Source organism: Phocoena phocoena, chromosome 1, assembly GCF_963924675.1.
Source record: "Phocoena phocoena chromosome 1, mPhoPho1.1, whole genome shotgun sequence".
In the NCBI taxonomy this organism is placed as follows: Eukaryota; Metazoa; Chordata; class Mammalia; order Artiodactyla; family Phocoenidae; genus Phocoena; species Phocoena phocoena.
The window spans coordinates 151149529-151177105 of NC_089219.1; the positions used below are offsets into that span (position 1 = coordinate 151149529).

General features: G+C 46.4%; 1 protein-coding gene across 3 annotated transcripts in view; it reads right to left on the minus strand.

Moving 5' to 3' along the window:
• The window catches only part of SRGAP2 (SLIT-ROBO Rho GTPase activating protein 2), a 227962-nt gene that overhangs the window by 12272 nt on the left and 188113 nt on the right, over positions 1-27577 (minus strand). For all 3 annotated transcript variants that reach the window (XM_065895453.1, XM_065895460.1, XM_065895467.1), the window contains exons 13-17: positions 22775-22835; positions 14920-14997; positions 13860-13994; positions 11949-12054; positions 1780-2004 (exon numbers count right to left, since the gene is read on the minus strand). In XM_065895453.1, the coding sequence (XP_065751525.1) occupies positions 1780-2004; positions 11949-12054; positions 13860-13994; positions 14920-14997; positions 22775-22835 (605 nt within the window). The remainder of the gene's footprint in view (positions 1-1779; positions 2005-11948; positions 12055-13859; positions 13995-14919; positions 14998-22774; positions 22836-27577) is intronic.

Here is a 27577-nt window from a genome sequence, read left to right on the forward strand (position 1 = left end):
TTCTCTCTTCTGATGGGAGAGGCTGGGAGCCTTCTGAGTGGCTATGAACCCAGCAGTCAGATGGTCCCTCCTACCCAAGGTCATTTACTCTTGATCCTGGGGTGCTTCTGGCCTCCCAGCCAGTCTGTGGTAGTAACAGGCCCTGACTAATCTTGTGGTTTTCCCAGAGGCTGCTAATAAATGGCAGATGCACAACCAATGGGGCTGGGGGTGGGGGTGGTGTTGTGCTGGGAGAAGACCTTGGACAGAACTGAGAAGTAGGTGCCCTCCCATCTGTGCCCGGTGAGCCCTACCAGGGCCCTGCTGCACCGGGCCGTGAGGTGGGGCTCTGTGTCCTGGAATGGGTCCAGAGCCTGTAGCGGTTTGATATGTGAGAAGGCAGGTGAAGCAGGAATCGGGAACACGATTCCACAGCTTTTCAACACTCATGCAAGGGAAACCAACTCTCCAAGTCACATGCACAAGGACAGCTCCCTGGAGCCCACCAGCCAGTAGGCTGAGACTCGAACAACATCCCTAGTCCCCACCAGCCATCTGTCAGTGACCGGAAGCTTTCTCTCCGAGCTGGTGAGCCTAGATTTCTCCAGCTCAGTCTCAGATGCCGGGATCTACAGGACAGCAGAGAAGACCGAACTCAGCGATGTCAGTGGTATTTTTATGTTCACAGACACATGAATAGCATTTTCCTCACTCCTTGGGCTGGAGGCTCCTTCTGTGGGGATCAGGGAGAAGCATGGACTGACTGGCCTCTCATTAAGTAAGCAACCTCCCCTGTCCTCCCCTACCTCAGTCCATAGCAATGGGGCTGGCTGAATTGCTTCCAGATGTTGAATTCAGATGGAATCCGATTTGGGCTGGCTTATGCTTTCAGCCCAGGCTGAAACACTGTTTAGGGGAAGAAGGGAAAGGGAGGAGGAGGAAGAGGTAAGGGATGTTAGGGAGTAAAAGAGAGAGGCAGTTGTCTTTGCGTTTACTGGGAAAATGGCCCTGTAAGTGGCACGATGGGGGCAGTGTGGGGCAGTGGGTTGTACCCTGCACTGACAGTCAAGGGGTCAGGGCTGGGATCCCCACCACTGGGGTGGCCTCAAAGATCGTCCCTGGCCTCTCTAGATTGCAATGACTTAATCTACAAAATGGAAATCTGTTATTTGTCTAACGGAAGGGTCTAGCAAAGATGTGCCCTAGGGATTGCTTTTATATCTCTGTTTCCAGGTGAAGTCATGACGAACCTGCTTCAGTGGGGCACTGGGCCTAACCTGCCGAAAATGGACCTTACCCCACTTTCTCATCACAAATGTCTGAGATCATTATTAAATTATCATTGTATAAACTCACAGTCAGGAAATTACGCTTCATAACTGAAATCTTCCCAATAAGACAGAAATTCCCTGGGACGCAGGACTGTTCTTCTCACAATAGCCAGCTTCGAGCAGGAGCCAGAGAGACACTGCTGCCGGATGAACGGCAGTTCTGTGTACAACCTGATCAAATTTCCTTTCCCGGAGATCATTAACGTTCCTGTTATTGCTGTCGTTATCTTTCAGAATGGTCTCTCATCACTCAGAACTCGTAAAAAAGGAGGCAGCCTGAAGTGGCACTGAGTAGTTTGGGTCGAGGTGGGGCCCTGCCTACAGCAACCCCCGATCCTGGCAGCTTGAAGTGCCTAGGAGTGGGAGGTGGGGAGGATCTGGGTGTTTCCCTCCGTCTCGCTTGGCCATCTGGCCCCCATGCCAGTGCGTGTTGGTGACATTTCCCCTCCTCCAACCCTGAGCCCCCTACCAGTAATCCTCCGTGCTCCCTCCTCTGCTGTAGATGGGGCCCTCCAGCTCCCTAGGGTTTGGGAAGATGTTCTCGTGCTGGATGATGATGGTTTTGATCAGCTCATTCACGTGGGCTTGGCAGGACACCTGGTCATGGCCCTCAGGCACTGACATCAGCGAGGGCCCGAAGCAGATGGCGAGGTTGTAGGGATCCATCATGTTCTCTTCACTGAACTGTGATAAACTGGAGGAGAAGGAAAAGGGGGCAAGCTGAAAAGCACTCGCATGAATGCCCAGAAAACACAATCACAGGAGGCGCTGCCAGGAGCAAGAACAGAAGCAGCACAGACGGCCCCCTGGTTTTCTGGGCGTCAGAGCCCTTCTAGAAAGCCGGTAGGGGGAGAAGAGAATGACCACCAGGACACTATTCAGGAGCCAAGAGAAGGCCAAGTGGAGGTCCCTCCTTGCAGATCTCACCCCTCCTCTTTCTCTAGCTCCCTGTTCAAATCCTACTTACTCCCCAATCCCCACCCCAACCCTAGACCATATCCACCAAATCTACCCTGCCTTGAGAACACACCACTCTGCAGAGCTGGATACGCTCCCACAGACCAACCCACTAAGCCGACAGAACAGACGGAGCCCCTCGGGCTGCCCTGGTAATGACACGGTCAGAAGACGCAGGCATTGTGCATTGTGTACCTTCTTGAATGGCAAAATAATCAAATTATTAGGGATATTCCATTCTAAGCTCTAGACTTATTTTAAAAAATAGCCAACCGATTAGCTTTTGTATTCCATCAAGCCCGTGAATTTCTTCCTGGAATAGCTAATGCAATTGTTTTCCATTTTCATAATATCCTCCTCCACTATTACATTCAGGATTTTCAGGAAAAGGTCAGCATGTAGCTCAGCTCCTGCTCAGGCTTCCCCTGGACGCAGTCTGACTTCATTATTGGGTATTTTATTCCAGGAACTCCCCCTTTCCAGCCAGCAGCTGCTCCAGCCATACCTCCAACCCTGGCCAAGGACCCAAGCCCTTCAGTGGTGAGTGCCCACTGGTCTGTCTGTCCAGGCACTGAAGGCTGGGCTAGTTCTGGATGTACCCCGCCCCTAGGAGTCTGCAGAAATGTGAGCTCTGCTACGGGGTTCTGCCTCCCTCGTGGGCATCTGGATTCTGACAGATCTTGAGAGGATACCAAAGCCATGGTGCTTAGCCAGAGGCCTGGGACTCAGCTGTCTTCATCTGAGTAGCTGTTCTTCAGAACTGAGCAGAGTTGACTTCTAGTGTATCCAGCATCCAGACTCAAATGGCCAAGCTGGTCTCTATCTCAATGATTCTCTCCTTCCCTGAAGATTCAGATACGTCCCCGGTCCCCCCACAGAATCACTGCAGAACATGTGAAGTGGGACAATGAAGTGGGACAGTGACAAACAACTGTCATGGCTGAGAACCACTGCTCTGTAGGACCCGGTCAGATGCAGGGAGGCCTGAGATGTGTGCGTTGATGGATCTCAGTGGCCGGACTGCTTCATAGGAGGTTTTAAAGATTTAATTTTATAATCCTTCTCTGGCTCCTGAGTTAAAAGAGAGCAGAGATTCAGAAAAGGCTGGTAGATGTTTCCAAGTCTACTTCTTGGTCAAATAAAAACTGGAGAGAGACAGGAGAGATAATTAGCTTGGGAACCTTAGCAGGGACAACGGAGGCATGAGGTGCCACAGGGCTAAAATTGTAGCCCATCTCAGGCTGGCTGGTTCCTCGAGTCATGGAGGGACAAGGAGGAGGAAGCCCATTTCTTTAGTGTGATCTGACAACGTTTTGGTAACATGCAAGGAAAGCAGTAGTTTCTGGGGAGCCTGGTGGTCAAAGGGAGATAAACTCTAGGCCTGAGGGTCCCAGTCTAAGCTCACTGAGAGAAGAGGAATCTTGCCTGGCCTTCCAAGGCAAGGACTGCTCAACTCCTAGGTGGCTACAATGACCAGGGCCAGAGAGGACCTGTGTTTGTGCACTGGGGTCCACTTCTCATGGGTCCAGGTCCATTTCTTATTCCCATTAAAATACAGACCAAGATCCTTCTTTCTCTTCCAATCTACTGGAACACCTAAGTTCTGGGGGTAAAGCCATGGTGCTTAACTACTTGAGGGACACAGGCTCCTTCAAGAATTTGACAAAAACTAAGGATTCTCTCCCCAGGGAAATTCATATATGAGCACATAACAAATGCACACAATTCTGTATATAATATAATGGTGCTAATAATCCTTGAAGACTCTGATGGCTGTACCTAGTATAAGACCTCAAATACTGGATTTTTATTTTTGAAGAAATATCTAAAATGGATAATACTGGTAACAGCTCCCTCTTTAAAAAAAATATTTTTTTGGTATCGACTTCTACACATGCCATCTCCTCTAAGAACTGTACTATATTTCTTTAGGTTCTGTCCATAACACGAGTGAACTTTCCTAATTGATTTGAACTCATCCTCTTTTGAGCACCTTAAAAAGGTCCAGTGTAGTGGGTTTTGGGGGGAATGAGAAAATCAGGATTGGCGTGGGAAAACTGTTTTTCATCATGCATTTTTCTGGACTTTTTACTTTTAAATGATGCACATTTGTCGGTTCTGAAGAACCTAGGAGCGGGACAGGAATAAAGACGCAGACGTAGAGAATGGACTTGAGGACACGGGGAGTGGGAAGGGGAAGCTGGGACGAAGTGAGAGAGTTGTATTGACATATATACACTCCCAGATGTAAAATAGATAGCTAGTGGGAAGCAGCAGCGTAGCACAGGGAGATCAGCTCGGTGCTTTGTGACCACCTAGAGGGGTGGGATAGGGAGGGTGGGAGGGAAACGCAAGAGGGAGGGGATATGGGGATATATGTATACATATAGCTGATTCACCTTGTTATACAGCAGAAACTAACACAACATTGTAAAGCAATTACACTCCAATAAAGATGTTTAAAAAACACGATGCACATTTGTATCTCTGATTACATTTAAAAAGAAAAACAAAACATCCCAAGAATTTTAGAGTCAAGCAGACCTGGTTTTGAGTCCCAGCTCCATTGCTTACCATCGTTTTGTACTAGTTCCCTAGTTTCTTCATAAAATGGGGGCAATTATGCGCCCCCTTGATGGGCTGTTGTGAAGATTAAACAAGGTAATATGTGCAAAGCACTTAGCACTGTGCCTGGCACATAGGTGATGTTTAAGAAATATTTTCTGTCATTTTAATGTCCTGTTTGCTTCTTGACATAGGACCTTTTTTCTTTTTTGCGGTACGCAGGCCTCTCGCTGTTGTGGCCTCTCCCGTTGCGGAGCACAGGCTCCGGACGCGCAGGCTCAGCGGCCATGGCTCACAGGCCTAGCCGCTCTGCGGCATGTGGGATGTGAGGTGCCACGACCAGGGCACGAACCCGTGTCCCCTGCATCGGCAGGCGGACTCTCAACCACTGTGCCACCAGGGAAGCCCGACACACGACCTTTGATTTCAGTCAGGGAATGGAAAAGCAGGGCCGCTGACGTTTGGCAGTAATTGACTTACAGGTGTCCACCGTCTTCTTCTCCTGACAGGCATAATCTAACAAGCTGAGGGCTCTGCATCCCCAAATCAAAACCTTAAATCCTCAGGGAGAGCACATAGCTTTGAACACACTGTTTTAAACATATGACATTTCCATTAAAAACCTTCAACTTCATGGCCTCCAGGGGTTTGATTTCACAACACCCAACAGACCATGGGTAACATATTATGCATCAGGGTTGATTTCAGGTTTGAAAGGGATGAAGAGAAATTGTTATTTTTCACCATGGCCCCAGGCAAAACGTGGGGTTGAGAATCTGTAAATCCATGGTTTAACAGACTTTCCCAAAAGGCTCCTTAAGAGATAAGAAGTGGAAGGTAATTGTGGCTGACTCTTCCTGATGGCCCTTCAAAGGTGCTCCCTCACTCCCCTTGCCTATAAAGCCCCCTGTCCCCAACTTCCATGCTCCCACATCTATTAACTGACTTGCCTTCCTCCCTACGCAGTCAATCCCATCCCCTCTCACCTCCTCAAGAATAGCACTCCCGCAATTACCTTGCTCTCTCCTCCATCATCAGTTCATCTCTATGGGGTCACCCCACTAGCATGCCAATGTGCAGCAATACCACCCATCTTAAAAACAATATTCTCCCTTAAGTCATATCCATACTGAATTACGGTCCCATTCTCTTCTCTTTATAATAAAATTCTTTGAGAGTTGTCTCTGATTCTCTCATTCTTCTTTACCGGTTCTGTTATGGACTGAGTTGTGTCCTCCCTGCCCCCCAATTCATATGTTGAAGCCCTAACTTGACTGTAATGACTGCATTTGGAGACAGGCCCTTTAAGGAGGTAATTAAGGTTAAATGAGGTCATATGGGTGGGGCCCAAACCCTACAGGACTTGTGTCCTTATAAGGAGAGGAAAAGAGAGCAGAGCTCTGTCTCCCAGTGTGTGCACAGAAGAAAGGCCACGTGAGGACGCAGTGAGGTGGTTGTCTACAAGCCAAGGAGACAGGTCTCCCCAGAAACCAACCCTGCTGGCATCTTGATCTTGCACTCCCAGACTTCAGAACTGTGAGAAAACAAATTTCTGTTGTTTAAGCCACCCAGTCTATGGTATTTTGTTACGGCAGCCCTAGCAGATTCACACACCTACTCTCTTCCCGTGCGGTCCCCCAACCCCTCTATCGTGGTAAAATACACACAACAGAAAATTTACCATTTTCAACCATTTTAAAGTGTACGGTCCAGTAGCATTCAGCTGAATACGACCCACTGTACGGATCTACCACATTTTGTTTATCCAGCATCAGCACCCCTTCTCGCTTGAACTGACACCATCAGGATTTTGCCCCTCCTCCTCCACCAAGACAACGCCCATCAAGGTCACTAGTGACATCTACGCTGCTAAATCAGTTCTCAGTCCTTTTCTTAGCTGACCTGTCATCATATTATCCCAGTTATCACACCCTCCTTGAAACACATTATGCAGCTTCTGGGACACCATTCCCTCTTGGTCTTCCTCCTACACCACTGCCCACTGTCACCTGCTCAATGAGGTGTCCCTGACCACTGTATATTAAAGAGGAAACCCTCACACCCACCCCTTACACTCTCCAGTCCCCTAACATGCTTTATTTATTTGTTTATTTTTGGCTGCTTTGGGTCTTCGTTGCTGCCACGCTGGCTTTCTCTAATTGTGGCTAGCAGGGGCTACTTTTCCTTGTGGTACGCAGGCTTCTCATTGCGGTGGCTTTTCTTGTTGTGGAGCACAGGCTCTAGGCACGTGGGCTTCGGTAGTTGTGGCTCGTGGGCTCTAGAGCTCAGGCTCAGTAGTTGTGGCACACGGGCTTAGTTGCTCCGTGGCATGTGGGATCTTCATGGACCAGGGCTCGAACCCATGTCCCCTGCATTGGCAGGCAGATTCTTAACCACTGCACCACCAGGGAAGCACCCCCATAACATGCTTTAATTTTCTCCACAGCCCTTATCCTCTGACATATGTTCTTCTTTTTTTTTTTTTTTTCTGGCGGTATGCAGGCCTCTCACTGTTGTGGCCTCTCCCGTTGCGGAGCACAGGCTCCGGACTTGCAAGCTCAGCGGCCATGGCTCACGGGCCCAGCCGCTCCGTGGCATGTGGGATCCTCCCAGACCGGGGCACGAACCCGTGTCCCCAGCATTGGCAGGCGGACTCTCAACCACTGCGCCACCAGGGAAGCCTTTTTTTTTTTAAATTAATTTCTTTCTTTTTGGCTGTGTTGGGTCTTCACTGCTGTGTGCAGGCTTTCTCTAGTTGCGGTGACCAGGGGTTACTCTTTGTTGTGGTGAGCAGGCTTCTCAGTGCGTTGGTTTCTCTTCTTGCAGAGCACGGGCTCTAGGCGTGTGGGCTTCAGTAGTTGTGGCACGTGGGCTCAGTAGTTGTGGCTCGTGGGCTCCAGAGCACAGACTCAGTAGTTGTGGCTCATGGGCTTAGTCTTCCCGGACCAGGGCTTGAACCCGTGTCCCCTGCATTGGCAGGTGGATTCTTAACCACTGTGCCACCAGGGAAGTCCCATGACATGTGTTCTTAGCAGTTTTGCCTGTCTTCCTCCAGTTCTATGTGCTATGTAGGCTCCATGAGGGCAGAGACCTTGACTGTTGGGTGCAATCTTAGATATCCAGCAACTAAAACAGGGCCTAGCACACAGTAAATGCTTAAAAAATACATGTTAAATAAATAAGTGAATAAATACATGAGCATCTGTGAGACTCTAGGACAATCCAGCCACAATTCTACTTGTCCATTTTCATACAGAAGCTAAAACACTCCTTGTGAAAGTCAGAAGAGCAGCACAGACAGAATCTTTCCAAACTGGGAGGCACCTAAGATGGTGAAGTTTGGAGGAAGACTCAGCTTTTCTGGAGAGCTGCTGAGGTGCCTTAACAGTGAAAGAAGCACCACCAATTCCCTCTTTCAGATTATGGAGCAATATTTGAGGATGTAGAGTGATGCTTCTCGGACCTTCATGTGCCTATGACTCAGCAGGGGATTTTGTTAAAATACAGATTCTGATTCATGGGTCATTGTGGGTGGGGTGGGGGAGGAACTGAGATTCTGCATTTCTAACAATCTCCCTGATGATGCTGATGCTGCTGGTCTATGGACCTCGCTTGATTAGCAAGAGACTAAAAGTCTATATTGTTTGACATCTGAAGAAATCAGGTTACAAAAGGCAAGCAGCAGGGTCAGCGGCAGTGAGGGGGAGCTACCTGCACTTTGTTTCAGGGTGAAAACCCACTGAGTAGTACAGATGCTGTGGCCGGCAGCCTCTAAAATGAACCCTATGGTCCCTGCCTACTGGTATTCATGCTCTTGTGTAGTTCTCTCCCTTTGCGTGTGGGCTAGATTTAGTGACTCGCTTCTAGTGAATGGAGTATGGAAGAAGTGATGGGACGTAACTTCTGAGATTAGGTTACAAAGACTGGCTGCTCTCTTGGGCACTCTGTCACTCACTTGCTTGGAGCAAAGCCAGCTGCCATGTCACGAGCAGCTCTATGGTGAGGCCCATGTGGTGCAGAACTGATGGAGGCCTCTGACCAACAGCCAGCCAGGAAAGGAGGCCCTCAGTCCAACAACCTGCAAGGGACTGAATCCTGCCAACACCACGTGGATCCTTTCCCAGTCAAGCCTTCAGAAGAAACTACAGCCCTGCCCCCAGTACACTCACTGCAACCTCAAGAAACCTGGAGCCAGAGGCCCCAGCTAAGCTGTACCTACATTCCTGATCCACAGAAACTGTGACATAAAAATAAATGCTTATTGTTTTGAAGTTGCTGAGTTTTAGGGTAATTTATTACACAGCAATTGATCATCAATGCAGATGCTAAGAAAGGATAACATTAATAATTAACAATTAACAAGGCCTGCTGGACAGGCATGTACCCAAGGTTCATGGAGTGGATTGAACACTAGCTATATAGATACATGTGGAACCAGGTCAAGTCGACACAGCACTGGTGCACTGTGTAAGGAGTTCCACACATATATCTCAGTTCTGGGGGTTCCTTGAGATGGAGGATATGTACAACCCCAAAAAAGACAATAGCCAGAAATAAAGTACACACTGTCAGGACATGTAACAGCAAAGGAGAGGGGTCCTAAAAGTCTGGGCCCAGGGAGAGTTTCCAGACTGGGCCCAGTCTGCATACTTATCACCTGTCACCTTCTTGTGTGGGCAGGTGGTCTTCTCTATCGCCTGTGTCCTGCACTCCATTTATTATTTTAGGAAACACTGTGGTTATTAATGCTGCATCTTTTCAATGAAAGACTTTGATGAGCAAGTTAATCATTTTTTAACCAGAAAAAGAAGTGAAACAAAACAAAACAAAAGTCATCATTTGAATGGGTGCAGTTTTCCATGTTTCCTTCGACAGTGGCCACCCTCTCCAGCTCTTATGATGCTTCCTCTACCGTTTCTCCCCACCCACAAACTCCCTCACCCCTCCACTTAGCAGGAGGAAAATGTGGGCAGGATGAGGCCATTGTACTTACACATACAGTCACCCCAGGACCTGCCTGCTCCCCTGCCTGTTTACCCACGACCAACATGTTCCTCGCTCTGCGGGAGCAGACTAGGCTCTTTGAGGGCAGGTATCGGTCAATGAGGGGAGACAAGGCCTGGTGGCCCTGAGGGGACCGACTGGCTTGAGAGTCATTACCAGAGTTTCCGTCTGCCTAAAACGGGCAGCTTGTGAAACCCTGTGTGAGTCATGAGGGGGTTCTCAACTAAAGGCAGTTGTGGCACTGAGTCAGGGCTTGGCTAATGAATGGTGCAGACACAGCCACGTGGAAGCAGCAGGCTGCTGGGCCAGGACCCTCTGTCACTCTGCAGGGCCAGCAACAGGGCTAGAGGACAGTGTGGTGGCCCCTGAAAGGTCTCAGGTGGGGGCTGCTAGCCCAGATGCCTCAAGGTCAGGCTGACTCTGGTCTGTAAGCAGAGGCTGAGACGGCCCCTGAACTTGTATTTCTTTGAAGTAGGGACCAACCCACTAGGAAGAGTCTTCATTTTCACAAAGCAATGTGAGCTAAAACACCCTAGCTCCTTGGTCTACTTTTTGTTTTCCCTTTTTAAAAAAAATAGATTCATGGATCTAAAGAAATGTTTCCCCACTCAATGAAAAGCCATAAAGCCAGAGAGATGATAATGGCAACTGAATTCAGCCTCAGCAATGGGGAGTTTCGGGGAGAGCTGGGGACTGACCGCCTCATCTAGGCAGCAGCCCGTACTCCACAGGGAACTGCGGCCATGTGGGCATGCAGATCCAGTGCTACTAGACCTAGTGATGTTTTCGAGAGAAGCTAGAAATCTAGATTTTTTTAAAGAGTAAAATCTCCCAATATTTAAATGGTTCAATGTTTTCAAGACAGAGTGGACTTAAAGGGAACACATCTATAGGCCTTATCTGGCCCTCGGGTTGCCCACTGATAGACTTCGGCCTAGGCTGTTGAGGGAGATGCTGCAGTGAAAGCAACGTGGAAAGACAGAGGCGCCTAAGGGGAGAAGCATGTCCTTGCTTGTTATCTTTGCTGCCCTCCATGCCTGCCCTCGGTGAGGACACACTGCTTAGACAGGGAGAAATACTCTGGCTAAGCCCAAGGCCCCTCTGATCCTCAGACCTCTCTTCTAGCTACACTCACTCCCTGGCTGACCAGCTAAGTACCGTCAGTACACGATGACCTCACGCTGTATCTCTGCTCCAGGTTTCTTCCCTGAGCATCCGATTCCTATGCTCAGCTGCCTACTTAGACTCTCCACCTGGAGGGCTAACGGGTACCTCGAGTTAACATGGCCACATCAGCACCTTGTCCTGATTGCTTCTTCCACATCTTGTCTTCCCCAGCTCCACAAATGGCGTCACGGCTTCCCTGCTGCTTATGTCAAAAATGTAGAATTTTTCTCTGTCCTCACATTCTATATCCTGCCCATCAGCAGGTCCTATCAAAGCTGTATTCCAAATAGATCCTACACCTGACCCCTCATCACCCTCCACCATTCCCTCTCTGGTCTAAGCCACCACCACTCCTGACCGAGACTGCACAATAAGCTCTGGTGAGGTCTCTCCCGCTTCTCTCCACATTACTCTATGGTAACTTCTCCATGAAGCAGATTTCAAAAATATATTACAAAATCAGATCACAACCCTCTTCTGCTTAAAACTTTCCAATGGCTTCTTCAAATCTAAACTATTGTTGCCATGACTTTGGGGCTTGATGACCTTGACCATCCCCGTGGCTCCTTCTTTCACTTCATTTAGGCCTGCTGCTTACACACCGTCTCCCCAGAGAGGCCTTTGCTGAAGGCCCCTCCGCAGTGTCTCTCCCTCTTTCACCTCTGCCCCGATCCCTTAACTTACACTTCCTTATTCTTCTAAGCACTTATTACTACCTCATGTTTCTGCAATTGTCTGTGTCCTCTGCTGGAACACGAGCTAAATGGTATCCAGGCTTTTGTCTCTTATTTCACAATGTATTCTTACATCTTATGACCGTGCCCAGCACACAGCAGGTGTTCAGTAAGTATCTGTTGGGCTGGAGGAATCAACATAGGTCCCTACGTAAACTTCCAGTGACCGAAGCTAAGGCCCAATCAGTTGCTCCCTGGGAAATCTACTCACTGGTTGAGGAAGGCAAAGAGGTATCTCATGATAATCAGAGTGGTTTTGGGCAGGACCAGGAGGACCTTCCGGATGTGCAGAGCTCTCTCCTGCAGGTTGTCCATTGCTGAAAGAAAAAAGCCATGCGTTACCCTCCATTGTAACTGAGATCCCAGGAAATAGTGGTCAGAAGGCTCTGACTGGCAGCGGGTGCAATATGGAGAGCAGCCGGTCAAGTCCACAGAGCACCGGGCCAGTGTAAGGAGCTCCATCTCTGTGGCTCCTTGGGGTGGGGCTGTTGTGATGGGGCATGCAGGCTCCAGAACCTTCTGCGGGTCTGAACTTAAGATGTATGCTCCTTGGGCACAGAAGGGGTTGGAGATGCTCCCCAGAGCATCAACCACCCCCTTATTACAATACCACAGGCAAGGAGCTGACCAGAAACTGCTGTGACTGCTCGACACCCAGCCTTGGAGGGCCTACATGTGGGGAGAGGGAGGGGCTGCGCAGGTCCTGTCCTGCCCACTCCACATGTGCATCACCTCATCCCCTGGAGAAGTCTGGCTTATCTCCCCGCCTCCCTTATGTGCAGTGCGGATGAGGAGAATGTGGCCAGAGGCAAGAAATGGCAGGCCCCTGTGTAAGCAGTGATATCTGGGGAGAAAACCAGAGAACTTTCCTGACTCTTGTGCTGTGGACTGATTAATTCCAGGTACGGCCCTAAGGCCTGTGCTTCCCTCATGGCCCGCCTCCCCACTTTCATGGTGTGCCATGTGGATATTGTCATTTTCTAGGAGAGTCTCTCCATGAAAAAGAAATGGGCGGTACTAGATCGGGAGCAGATCTCAAGGGGAGGATTGGGCAGCCCAGGTCTCTTGTACTGTCCTGGCAACCCCCATCCACTTAGGGTATTCCACCTAGGCCCAGCCCTGGAAAAAGACATGAAGGTAGGAGGGATGCATATATTCAGTCACCCACAGAACACATTTCCACTAGGACTCCCACAGAGACTGAGTAAACCAATAAAACAAGAGAGCTAGCTAGCTTCCTGAGTGTTCTGGGCCCCTCTCTCAGAATAACAGAGAGGGACAGTGCTCAGGAATCAAACTGGAAACTTGGGGGTGGGCGGTGGGGGATGAAAACCTTGGTTGATCTGGGAAGAAAAACTTTTCTCCATTTCAAAGGCATTGCCTCCTCTAGCCTCTGAAGCCACCATTTCAACGGCGTCTGCTTCCGGAATGACCTAATACTAATCCAAGTTTCCGTGGACAACAAATGAGAGGGGGGTCCAGTATAACGATCTAAACTAAATGGCCAGGAATAGCTTTTCAAGCCCTAAATTTTAGAGTGAGAGGCAGAGAACCTCTAAGATACCTGCTTTATCTAAAGATCAAGTAGGGACTATCTCTCTCTGAGAAAACATCATATCATTACTTTTAAATGCGCAGAGGCTTTTATTCCTAGAAGAACGCATATTAACACATCTCACAGGTAAGTCATGCCATATTTAAAGCAACAAGCAGGAAATATTTGTAACACTTATGTATTCTCCCTTTGTATCATGAAAAGCACAAGCACTAATATATGAGCTTCTAATAGCTGAAAAGGACTGTGTCTTATATATGAACATAAATGTATTTTAATGAAGAAAGATAAAGCCCAGCGAAGCAACAGAGTTTAAAGTGAATCAGAAAGAGAAAAGCCAGGAGTTCTGACTTGTGATCCAGACTCTTCCCGAAAAGTCATTCTTTTTCCTCCCCTACTAGGGGATAAAGGAGTGACAACAAGGAAGAGAAACTTCACCTAGGAAAAGGAAAAAAGGAAAACATTACTGGAAAGCTTATGAGAAAAAAAGACCCTGTGGAAACTTGTTATCTGTTGCTGTGAGGTGCTCTGGCCCAGAAGCCAATCTGAGGCCAGGATGATACTTACTGACGCAGGCCATTAGGTCATGGAAGATGTCCTTGGGGAAGAGAGGGTGTTCCAGCCCCCGGAAGTAAAGCTTCAGGACGCCAGCTATGGAGTCCATGTCATGGTCATTCTGGTCTCCAGCCAGGGGGTCCTCTCCTAAGGATAAGCAATCCCCCCAAAAAGGAAAGAGAGAGTGAGAGAGGTAAAAACAAACAGGATGAAGCAGAGGTGGTGGGGAAGGAGTGGCCTATTCAAATCATCACAGTCCATCAGCTTTCTGCCCAGCATGTTGGCCATGAGTAGGGCAACCAGGGACTAGCAAAAGCAAAGACTGCTTAGGCTCAGGGGCCCCAGGGCCAGAGGAGGGGCACAAAAGTCCATTAACATAAATTTGCTTGTGCCAGACTGGTTCAGGGACATTCCCTCTGGGCTGGGGATGGGACACAGCAATTGGCTCTCTCATGAGATCATGAAACCAGGCTGGGACTGAGCCCCTAGGGGAGGGAAATGAGGCCAGGGAGGCCAGCCCCTCTGATTAGCTCTCTCTTCTCTTGGCCTGTAACAAAGCACACCTACTTACAGGAGAACAATCATACTGGAGTTCCCTATGGAAAATTTCATATCAGATGTAATTAGATTTAATGATAGGACCAACCTCAAATTGAAACTATATATATCCATTTCAGTGACGGAAATTGCCAAAGCTTATCCATTACCTTAATAGCCCACAAGATAATAAATGGGCTAAGATGAACAGGTACATTCGCTCTGCCACCAAGGGTTCTGGATACAGCCATAAACTGCCCAGATATCATAGTTAACTTCTTGGGTTTGGGTAGATCATCTGGAGGAGAGGGGCAGGATGAATGGGGCTGAGAAGGAGGAAACTGGGATGTACCCTGGCACCTCCCTGCATATCTGGGTGGGGGTGGGGGGATGTCTATAAGAGAGAAGGTGCTGGGCTGAAGACGGAGGCAAACTGGCTTGCTAACCTCTGGGTACCTCTCAGAGAGAAAGCGTGGAGCTAGTATCCTGGGGGGCTGGCAAACATTTGGTCTTATCTTTCAGGCTGTTTCCTCACCTCTCTCAAAGGCGTTTTTGATGTCATTCACTTCCACCTGCGATCCTGACACTCGGAAGATTCCCTCATGCTGTAGTCCTAGAAAGACAGGGAAAAGTGATCAAGGAGACAAAAAAGCAAATTCACCACCATGGCTCCAAGCCTAGCTGAGTGTCTGTCTCCCTCAGCCAGTGTGTATTTAAGCATCCTGTCTCTCTTCTTCAGCCCAGAGGAGAAAGCCTATACAAGGATGGTGGAAAAGTCACTGGAATGAATATGAGGCATTGGCCTAAAGAAAGCACTGAGTCAGAGACTTAAGGGAAGAGATGTCTACACCGTTTCTGATTCTGACAGTCTATGAGGCAGGCTCCTTCTCCAGCCTTTGCTTCTCTGTCCCCAGCTGCAAAGTAGGGAAGCGATTCCTGGCACCTGCTTATCCCTAAGGGTCAGGGATGAGATGTGGGGGCATGGCAGGCAAGCCATTACACACCACCAGAGTTTCATAGGTCTGAGATCACACTTAGTGCTTTAGCTGTTCTAACACTGTTCGGCTGTTCTAGAGGACAATGCTTTCACTACTTATGAAAAAGAGAGGACATAAATTGGTACAACCACTATGGAGAACAGTACGGAGGTTCCTTAAAAAACTAAAAATAGAATTACCATATGATCCAGCAATCCCACTCCTGGGCATATATCTGGAGAAAGCCATAATTCGAGAAGAGGCATGCACCCCAATGTTCATTGCAGCATTATTTACAACAGCGGTCCCCAACCTCTTTGGCACCAGGGACCAGTTTTGTGGGAGACAATTTTTCCACGGATGGTGGGTGGGGGTGGGCAGAATGGTTCAGGCGGTAATGCGAGCGATGGGGAGCAATGGGGAGCGGCAGATGAAGCTTCGCTTGCTTGCCCGCCGCTCACCTCCTGCTGTGCGGCCCAGTTCCTAACAGGCCGTGGACTGGTACCGGTCCATGGCCTGTGGGTTGGGGACTCCCAATTTACAATAGCCAGGACATGGAAGCAACTTAAACATCCATTGACAGATGAATGGATAAAGAAGATGTGGTACATATATACAAGGGAATATTACTCAGCCATAAAAAAGAATGAAATTATGCCATTTGCAGCAACATGGATGGAATTAGAGATTATCATGTTAAGTAAAGTTAAGTCAGACAGAGAAAGACAAATATCATATGATATAACTTATATGTGGAATCTAAAAAAATGATACAGGGACTTCCCTGGTGGCCCAGTGGTAAAGAATCAGCCTTCCAATACAGGGGACGCAGGTTCAATCCCTGGTCGGGGAACTAAGATCCCACATGCCGTGGGGCAACTAAGCCCGCATGCCACAACTACTGAGCTCGCACACCTCAACGAGAGAGCCCACATGCCACAAACTAGAGCCTACGTGCCCTGGAGCCCGCACACCACAACTAGAGAGAAGCCCGCGCCGCAGGGAAAGATCCTGCACGCCTCAACAAAGACCCTGTGTGCCGCACTGAGACCCAATGCAGCCAAAAAATAAATAAAATAAATATTTTTAAAAACCTAAAAAATAAAAAGATACAAACTTATGTACAAAACAGAAACAGACTCACAGACTTCGAATACAAATTTATGGTTACCAAAGGGGAAAGATGGCAGGGAGGGATAAATTAGGAGGTTGGGAATCAACATATACACACTACTATATATAAAATAGATAATCAGCAAGGACCTACTATACAGCACAGGGAACTCTACTCAATATTCTGTAATAACCTATATGGGAAAAGAATCTGAAAAAGAATGGATACATGTATATGTATAACTGAATCACTTTGCTGTACACCTGAAACTAACACAACATTGTAAATCAACTATATTCCAATGTAAAATTTAAAAAAAAAAAAAAGAGAAAGAAAGAAAAAGGGAGGACATGAAAAGACAAGTGATCAGTCAACAGACAGCATTGCAGGCACTGTGCCAGCCACTGGTCCTTGACTGCAGTTTGACTCTAAAGGCAACATGCCTCAATGCCACACTAGAATAATGTGCATGAAAATGATGTCTTTTTGAAGTTTGTTAGGGTAAAAATAATAATAGAAAATTAATGCATGTGTGGTGATTGCTTCCGTGCTTATAGCCACATAGAGCAGGGGTTACCAGCAAGCCCATTTTCTAGGTGAGGGGATTGATAAGGGATGACCAGCATTAGGTTATACAGGTGATAAGAACCAGATCCAGGGGCCCAGGCCTTCTGACTGCAATCATGTACTCCTTCCTCAATGCCAGGCTTGTGAATCCTATTGGAGTGAAAGCGCAGAGGGTGGGGGATCCCATTTGTCAGCCTGACAGTGGATACGGCTCACAGAGAGCAGCCCACATGCAACTCAGAACTGGGGAGGGATCCAGGAAGCATGAGCCCAGGGGCTGGACTGAGCTAGCATCTTTTATCATATCAGGCCTGTCCAGTTTTTCTCAAGAGCACCGTGGCTCAAACTTGGGCATTTTGTCAAAGTCCCTCTGTTACAGCACGATCCATCAAAATTTTTGAATCTCAAATTACTTCTTTGGAAAACAAAATAGAATAATGCTACATTTTTTCCACTGTTTTACGACTCCCCTCTTGATGGGGGTGGTGTGGTGGTGGTGACTGGATTCTACCAGCTAGACCTTTGCAGTAAACCACACAGGCCAGGACTGAATCCCGAATCCAACTGTAGCAATAGTAAGAAGTAAGCAGGGGGAATTTAATTACCTGGCTTGTAATAGGACTTAAGTTGCCTGTTCCTCTAGGGGAATCTCCAGAATATCCCTCACAGAATGGCAGGCAATGTTAAGACCCCAATGTAACTACCATATTAGTCACCAATGGGGTGTAACAGCCAGGTAATGCCATATAAACAAAGAATGTAAACAGCAGGTTTCTGACAGAAACAGTCACCTACTCAGCGACTCGTCGGAAACACAGTATAATATAAGGAACTGTCATCTCAGGGACCAGGCCACTCAGTCTCATGCGTGCAGCCAACAGTTTGCTGAGAGAGGATCATCTCAGTACTTTTTGGTAGATTAGACATCAAGGACAAGCCAATTTGGCCCACGGGCCCAGAACAAGAAGAAATCAGAGGAGAGCTTATTGGAAACCAGGCAGCAGGCCTGAGGCACACCGAGGTCCCTTTCTGTCTGGTTTCCATTTCCCCTCGAGAACCAAGGCTTTAGAAGGGCCAACATGTGCTCTTGCTCAACATCCAGAATCTTTAGAGTGTCTAATCTGATGATTCTGAAAGTAGGAACATTAATAAATGGTCGGTTTCCAGAAAATGAAGGGGAAAAGCACTTGGCTTTTTATTATAACGCAGGTAAGGCCTCCCATAACCAAGCTGACACATGCATGACCTTTCTCATTTTTCCTTAGTGCTCACTAACATAAAAGTATAAAGCCAATCAGACTTGGGTAAGTTATTTGGAAACGGCACAAAACTGTCCATTTTGTGCTGGATCCAGCTGTTGCCCAGAGTTGCTCTGCTGGAGAAGTCTTGAAATGATTGCTACAACACCACCTCTTGCTCACGTGTCTCTGCTCCCTCCCTCATGGAAATGGTGGGGTTTTTCCATCCTGATTGAGTCTCAGTTGTTCCTAACATCCCTTCTCTTCGTTTAAGTCTTCCTGGATCACCTGGACCCACCATTTACACGTGAGCCTCAGCTTTCTCATCTGTATAATGGGGACTAGAACATCTACCTCCAAGGGAACATGAAGATAGTAATGATGTGCAAATTTTGGCAGTTGCTGGGCCACAGAGCTTTCGGGGGCTGACAATTTATGGACCCTGTCCTCATTAAATGCACATATACAAACATTTTATCCATCATCTTCAGGGAGTTCAGGAATACCTTAAGTCCCTATCTGGGGGAAAAAAATTCAACTTGCTGAACAATTTTTCTTTTTGGACACACCACACGGCTTTCGGGATCTTAGTTCCCTGACCAGGGATTGGACCTCTGCCCACTGTCGTGGAAGCGTGGAGTCCTAACCACTGGACCCCAGGGGATTCCCTGAACAAATGTTTTTTGAACAGCTACTACAGACTAAGGGTTTTTTTTCTTCTTTAAATCAACAATATATTTATTTGCTTCATCTTATAATATTTACACATAAAATGGCTTCAGAATTGCTAGCTCACCACCCTGTGATAAAAACAATTACCCACTACTGTGCATTATTTTACAGTTCTTTTTGTTGTTAGACTTATAGTATATAATCAAAATACTGTTTTTCAAAGAAACTTAGATTATTTTCTTCCTCATCTCCTCGGTGTGCCTATTTTATTCGTCTGTAATAGTTAGGTTTATTTGTTACCTTTTGTATTCCATTTGGAGTTTTACCCACATCCTTGTTTTATATATTTGTTTATTTATCTTTTGAGTATAGAAAACACCCATGTAGTTCTAAAAGTCAAGATTACACAAAAAGGAATACTCAGAGAAATGTCACTCTTCTCCCATTTCTCATTCCCCCATTCTTTTCACTCTTTTGACCCATTCATGTAAATAACCAGTCAAATATTAGTTTCTGGATTCATCCTTCCTGTATTTCTTCTTGCAGAAGTGACAAGGCACATGCATATTCTTATACCCTCTTCTTTCTTACATGAAAGGCAGCATGCTACAGATACTCTTTTGCCCTTTGCTTTTTTCCACTTGACAATATATCCTGGCAACCTCACCAGGTCATTTCATGGACATCTTCCTCATTCTTTTTTGCAGCTGCATAGTCTCCCACTGTGTGCATATACCATAGTTTATTCATCTATTCTTCCATGTATGGCATTTAGGTTGTTTTGTTTCTAATATTTTGCAATTACAAATGAGGCTGCAATAAATAACCTTGTGCAAATGTACTTTCATATTTTGGAGGTATATCTTCATGGAAAATTCCTAGAAGGACTGCCGGATCAGATTAGTGCATATGTAGTTTTGCTAGATGTTGCCAAATTCCCCTCCAAAAGGGTTGTATGGGTTTGCATTCCCATCAGCAATATGTGAGCATACCTGTTTCCCCAGAGCCTCACCACAGATATATGCTAAGTTTTGGTCTCCTCATGTACTGTGCCTGTACAGGGGCAGGGACAGGTACATTCAAGCCACGATTTCCAGAACCCATCCACTTCTCAACAACTCCACGGCTGACACCCTATGCCATGTCTTCCCTGGGCTACTACAGCAGCCTCCTACTTCCTCCTATGCTCTTATCTCTACACAGCAGCCTGGAATCCTTTAGAAAGATCACTTTCTGTTCATAAATTCTCCAACAGCATCCCACTCACTTAGAATAAAATCCAAACACCTACCTTAGTCGACAAAACTCTAAGAGTCTGGCCTCTGGCTTCATCTCCTGCCACTCTCTTCTCCACTCACTCTGCTCCAGCCGCACTGGCATCCTGCGTGCTGGTCCTTGAATATGCCAAGGATCTCTGCATGTGATGTTTTCTCTCCCCAGAACACTCTTCCCCAGATACCCATGTGGCTCACTCCCTCACCTCCTTCAGGATGGCAAATGTCACCTTCTTGGGTGACCTAAGAGTTTCCCTGAACAATCCACCTAGAACAGTATCCCCTCTCTATTCTCCATCTCCTCACCTTGCTTTATTTTTCTTCATGACACTCACCAACACCTGATATATATTAATTTGTTTATCAACTGATCATCTATTTATTGGTCCTTTAGTAGACTGTAAGGTTCATGAACACAGGAACTTTTTCTTGGTACACAATGAGCAATCAATATACACACAGATGGTCCTCAACTTACAATGGTTTGACTTAAGACTTTTCGACTTTACAATGGTACGAAAGCGATACACATTCAGTAGAATCTGTACTTGGAATTTTGATCTTTCCTGGGCTATTGATACGTGGTATAGTACTCTCTCATGATGCTGGGCAGCAGTCATGGGCTGCAGCTCCCAGCCAGCTATGCAAACACGAGGGTAAACAAACGATACACTTACAATCATTCTGTACCCAGATAACGACTCTCTTTTTCACTCAGTAGAGTATTCAATAAATTACATGAGACATTCAACACTTTATTATAAAACTGGCTTTATGTTAGATGATTTTACCCAACCGTAGGCTAATATAAGTGTTCTAAGCACGTTTAAGGTAGGCTAGGCTAAGCTATACGTGTTTGTGTATAAGACTTGCAGGTTAGGTGTATGAAATGCATTTTTGACTTTAGATATTTTCAACTTACGATGGGTTGATTAGGATATAACCCTATCATAGGAAGATGTGTGCTTGCTGAATGAATGAATGAACAGAATGTATGGATGAGAGAATCCGAGTTCAGACTCTCTTGTTCCTATTGTCCTTTAGGCACAGATAATTCTTCCTCGCCTGAACTCAGTTTGGACTTATCTTTGCCAACTGCTTGACTATTAATCATTACCATCTTGTGAAATTTCTTATACTGCTATTCCGAATTACTACAGCTTATCTCTTTTTATTTAACTTTTTACTTGCTTAGTTATTTTCTCCCAACTGGGTCTTAAAACCAGGTAAAGACAGGGTTACCCCTGTTTTTGTTTTCCTATTTGGCAATGCATGGTGCTCAGCACTGATCAGGGGCTTGATAAATATTTGTTGACTGTTCAATAGTGCTGTACAATGCTGTTACTTCTGGTGGATGGAGATACAATGAAAAATTTGTAGCTGATTGGAATGGCCTAAGTTGTAAACATGCTAACATAATTATTATTCCAAAAATAAACCCAAGCAATGCCCCAGTTTATTGGGACAGAGGAAGGAGAGGAAGGGAGAGAATGGCTGCTTCTGAATTGAGACCAGCGATCATCTACATACCTCCTTAGCGCCAAGAAGGTCATTCTGTCACTTTTCTTATAACTAGGCAAGATAACATCTAAAAACAATTTCTGATGCCCAGTTCCTAGAAATCTTCATGGTGCTTGCTCAGATATCTGTGTTTTCTAAACACCCTTACACTTGGAAGACTCAATTCACCTCTTTCCCTAAATTCTGTCCAACCAGCCTAGGAGCTGGTGAGGAATGGATTTATGAGATTCAGCGTCATCCAAGCAGAAGACAACGTGACTTAGTTGAGAAGGAGCCAGCCCTGCCAGACTCTCAAATCTTGGCTACAACCTTAAGAGTAGCTACTAACTGAGCTCTGGAGATGTCCTAAACAGTGAGACCAAACCACAACAAAAACTGAATATTACCAGGAGTCAATGCAATATTGTAAAAGGAGCTTGTTTTCAAAGCAGTCTGCTGCAGAAAGCCAATGTGACAACAAAGGTCCAGGCTATGCAGTGGGAGATACCAACATGGGCAAAGATGGTGAGTAATGGTGAAACTAGCGTCACCACATTGGACCAGCTAGACTTACTCACATAACAGCTATAATTTAAAACTCACTCTATGGGCTTCCCTGGTGGCGCAGTGGTTGAGAGTCCGCCTGCGGTCTGGGAAGATCCCACATGCCGCGGAGCGGCTGGGCCTGTGAGCCATGGCTGCTAAGCCTGCGCTTCAGGAGCCTGTGCTCCGCAACGGGAGAGGCCACAACAGTGAGAGGCCCGCGTACCGCAAAAAACAAACAAACAAATAAAACTCACTCTAAGCTAGAAAAGGGAGTGTGGTAAGTGGCTCAGGCACCTGGGGGTCAAAAATACGTGATATTTTTCTCTCAATGTCTAGGTGTGGCCATTCTGAGGTAGCAAACATTATGTGAACAAATAAGATTTTATTCCTCTTTGGAGAATGTCAGGATGGGAAGTCAATCTCTATTCTTACTCCATAAAGAATTCCTGGAAGTTCTTCCCAGTTCTTGCACAAATATGGGCAAGGCTGTAATCCTGCTTACCGTGTCTGCTGATAAACCGGATACAGCTTTCTACCACCAAAGGAATTGCCTGGCTGGAATCCTAAAAAGCCAAAGAAACACAACATTAGAATCTTCAAAGAGAGACAGCCCAGGGTCAGAGAAAATGAGCCAAAACCACGTGGAACTTGTCTCAGCTGGATCAGTGGCTGGTCCACAAGAAGCATCCAGCCTGGCCTCCACGCTCCAAAGCACATGCACAACCATCTACTTGGAATGCCTCATACCGATGTCTTAAATTCAGTGTGTCCTATATGAAACTGATCATTTTTATCCCACGGTCCCCCCCCCCCCCCACCGCAGCCATACAATCAATCAATACATACATATATTCTGTCAAGTTTGCCTCCTAAATCCATTTATTTCTCTCCATCTCTACTGCCACCAACCCAGTCCAATCCACCAGTATCTCCATTCCCATCCCTGTCGTCCTCCAAACCAGTTTTTCTTCCCTCGTATTGGTTAGGTGATCTTTAAAAGTGCACATTCCATCGTTTACTCTCTAGGCTAAACTCTTTCAAGGACTCCTTGTTACTTTCTGTATGCAGCCTTGCCTGTCTGGGGTCCTGTCTTAGCCTCCAGTTTTGTCTCCTCCTGCTCCTCAGTAAGTCCTCCTTTGCTCATGGCTTTGCGTGAGCTGCTGGAATGCTCTCCTCACCCTGGACCCCCACCCGCATTGTCTCAGTGCAAGTATCACTTCCTCAGGGATGCTTTCCCAGACTCCCCAGATGAGATCAGAGCCCCTGTCTATGGGGGCTCAGCACCTTGTACTTGGCCTTCACAGCCTGACTGTGACTTAATTGTGTGGGTATGAATATTTGTTTGCATTTGTCACCATTGTAGCTCGAGTTCCACAGGGCAGATCCTATGTCAATTCTTGGTGTCCATCTCTGGCCATGATGCTCTCACATAGCAGGTGCTCAATTAATATCAGTGGAAGGTAGCAGAATGAATCAATGGGAGCAGCAGAGAGGGGGTTTGTTTGGCATAAAAGGCAAGAAAGAAAAAAACCTAACTCTTGGAAGTAGTGGAAACTAATTGGTACTAGCTTATGCAGCAGGCCTCGCAGATATCAATCTTTGCTCTGCCATTTTTGCTCTACAATCCTGCCATTTATTTAACGTCTTTTGGCCTTAATTTGGTATCTACTAACTGGGGAGGGGGATTGGTGGTGAGGAGAGTAATATTTCCTATTGGCACATGAACACAGTGCTTACCATTTACAAAAGAATTTATAGAGGTGTTGGGTCATATATTAAGTGCTTTAGATGGATTGGTCCTCCTAACAACCCTATGGGATGTGTATTATTATTATCCTCATTTGACAAGTGAGGAAATGAAGGCTTAGCAAGGTGAAATAGCTGCTTACGGTGACACAGCTGCTAAGTAGAAGAGCCAGGATTCAAACCCAGGCAGTCTCCCCCTGAGACTGAGCATCTCACTACCACCCATACTGCGTCCTAGGAGCTTGGCAAACATAGTCAGGTGTGAATACCAAATATTACTGAAAACCAGTAGGGTTTTCTAGTGCATCTAAATGCACAACCACTCACTTACAGGGAAGGAAGGGACCAGGCAGAGTGACCTTAGTCCTCGTTAGAAAGGGCTTTAGATGTTCAGGACAGAGACTGGGCTCTCCAGTAGGATGGGTCCTGTGGCTTCTGCCCATTTCACAGGTTGGTTTGTGCCTCTCCCCCGGCTCTAAATTTTCAACTGTAGCTGGAGGTTTGGCCACTAATATTAAGGGAAGCAGCTGGGTCTCATGAAGATGCCAGGCTGAGAGAAGAGCTGGCGTGGCCTCCAGCTCCTGAGCTTGCTGGAAAGCCAGGATGCTGCCAGAGGACGTACTGTGTACCAAAGTGCAGCTGGAGTCAGGAGGGTCTGAGACCCAAATGCTCGTCTCATGACCCCCAGACCCGTCTGCTTCCTCCACCTCTCCAGCTTCAGTAGTGCAAGTATCACTTCAGTCTGCCTTCTTTTTGCCAACAGTAAATTCTACCAGTCAGTCTAGGCTGGTCTCAGAGGAAGAATCTTTTTCAGCTCTTCCTTACATTAATGAAGAAACTGGGTTCCACTATAAAAAAAAAAACCCAAACTTAATTTTTTGGACGTCTTTTTATGTTTACAAACATTGTTATTATACTTTTCATTTACAAACAGTAGTAGCAGTGATAATGAGGACAGTGATATGAGGGTTTGTAAAGTTTTTCTGGTCCTAAGACCCAGAGGGAGGGAGGTTGGGAAGCTCACAGGTTATGGTTTCAATAAGTTACGTGAGTGCAAAATTCTGCCTCAACTTGTGGTAAAAGGAATATCAATGATAGCTAAAGGGAAGCATGCAGGGTTGCAGAAAGTAAAGCATCAAAGACATTAACCTGCATGTTCATGGTTACCAGAAGTGGCCCAGAGGATAATTTGTGGCAGACAAGAGTGGGCCAGAGATGACCTGTCCTACTGCAGAGGAGTATTTTCCTAGTCCCTACTGCTCCAGTGGAGCCTAAGTCAGAGTCCAGTGAAAACAAAGGACAAAGGACATTGCAAGGACAAAAAGTCATGAGGGCTCTGACTCTCTCCTTGTAATGTTTCTGAGCTCCGAGGGAATCCATTTCCCCAGGACGTGCCCTGGTGAAGACCCTCACTTCACCATAGATCTTGCATACAACTGACCGAGCAGTGTCTATGTGTGTTCCTATTCAGTGTCTGTCTCTCCCTTTCTTCCTCCCTCCTTCTCTCCTCCAGTGTTAGAATCCATGTCAGTTTGATTCTTTTGTTCATAATATTTTTGGTCATTTAACCCCAGCGTTGGAAGGGCTCTTGAAGGATGATCGGGTCAAATCCCCATTCAATCAGATTAAAGGAACTTTAAACCAAAAGTGAAGGAAGAAAAGTAGCAAACATAACTTGGAAGAGATAGTAAAGCAGGGGTCCAGTGATTTGCAGCAGAAAGCAATCAAGAAGGTGGCTTGATAATGTCTAAATATGCCATTGTTTGGCATAATTTCTCACACGTGAGAGAGTTACGATTTTTGCCAGGTACTGATCTTTGTTACATTTGTTAGGTTTATGTTTTCACCAGGGAGAAAACACAAGTCTTGACCCCTGATTAGATGTGGGTAATAAGGAAAAAAGAGGCATCAAAGATAAGATGTGGGGCTTCAGGGATCGTGAAGAATAGAGGGTCTCCATAAGAGTCGAGAAGTAAGGGGAGGTGCTAAGGAAATGAAAATGTGGTGGGAAGGTGAGGAGATGGATGCTGAGGGTAGGAGGTGCCACCGCAACTCTTGAGCATCAACATCCTGCCCATCAGTTAGGAGTTAGATCCAAAGACTCAGAACGACAACGTTACAGAACAAGTGGACGCTTCGGGAAGGAGAGAAAAGAGACAGAATCATCCAAGGCAACACAAGTGACAAGGGAAAGAATATGGAAGGAAGTCAAAAGAGGACCAAGCCTTGGGGAAATGCTTACATTTCGAGGAACAGAGAAAGATGGGCCAGCAAAGAGATATGGAAGTAATAGGAATGAGAAAATTCTGGGCTTGATGGGAGCAGGGAATGCTTGGAAGCAGCAGTTGAGGCATCTCTTTTTGAAGAAAAGTAGATGGTCTGAACCTAGGCTTTGCTAAGGTCAAAAATGATTGGAACGCGTTGGGTAGACTCAAAAGCAAAAGTTACACAGTTCTTCCTCTTGTTTGGTTGATTTGCCATAAACAACCAAATAAATTTTATTTCCTGGTTATGTATACATGATTACTCCTCTTCCAAATTACTCACTATTTACCTTTCTGACTATCTTAGAAAAACTCTTCACTGATCCACCATTAGATTTGAGCTGCTGGAAAAAAAGTGAATGAAAACAAGGTTTTTACTTGATTGGGGTTTCTGGTGCATGCTGGAACTCTTACACAAATCTAGCACCTGGCAAATATGCTTTGCTTGCAACTGCCTAGGCACAGCAGGATGAAAACCAGATGGGTGCAGTTCTTTTCTGATTATGAGCCCAACCAGGGACACATATCACCTGCCAAACCGTGGCCTTTGGCACTCCTTCAGCCAGAGTGGTCGCACCCAGGCTCCATCTATATGTAGGAGGCTCAATTTCAGTGCAGGAACTGAAAGGAACAAACTTCAAGGTCAATCCTGTTCTTATTTTCGAAGGGGGGTGGGATAAAAAACCTTGCTCCCTCTTTAAGATATCCACCTATTAATTTTAAATGTAATAAATGATCCCGGGGAGGCACTCCATTCCTCTCTAGTTTTAACTGAAATTATGAAAGAAAGGGGAAGCAGAAAGAAAGAAGAGGAATAGAGGAAAGAGAACTGCAATGACATCTTTATAATTTAAAAAATGTGTAATTGCATCTGATGGTGTTCTCATTAAAAGAAGACCCAAAATAGAGAAGGGAAAAAAACTAGTGACAGCAAAGCTAAGACAAGTGCGGGCTATGTTATCAACTTCCCCAGCTGGACTGCCCAGCCAGCTGAAGCAGTGAGATCAGCTGAAGACCCTGCAGGGGCTACCACCATCGCAGAAACCATGTGCCCTCTACATTCCATTAACTCCCTGTGGCTACAGCCACTGTGAATTACCCAAAATGATTTTTTAAAGCCTGGATCAGCTTTCCCCTGAGTAGACACAGAGACATTTCTGAGCTCTCTCCGCCCCCTCTCTGCTAACTGCCTGCTGCATAGCTGGTATGAGCTTAGGGGATACAAAACCATTTTAGTATTTGCCATAAAGTATAATTAGGAAGTCCAATTTGCAACTGCAAAAAAAAAACCCTTC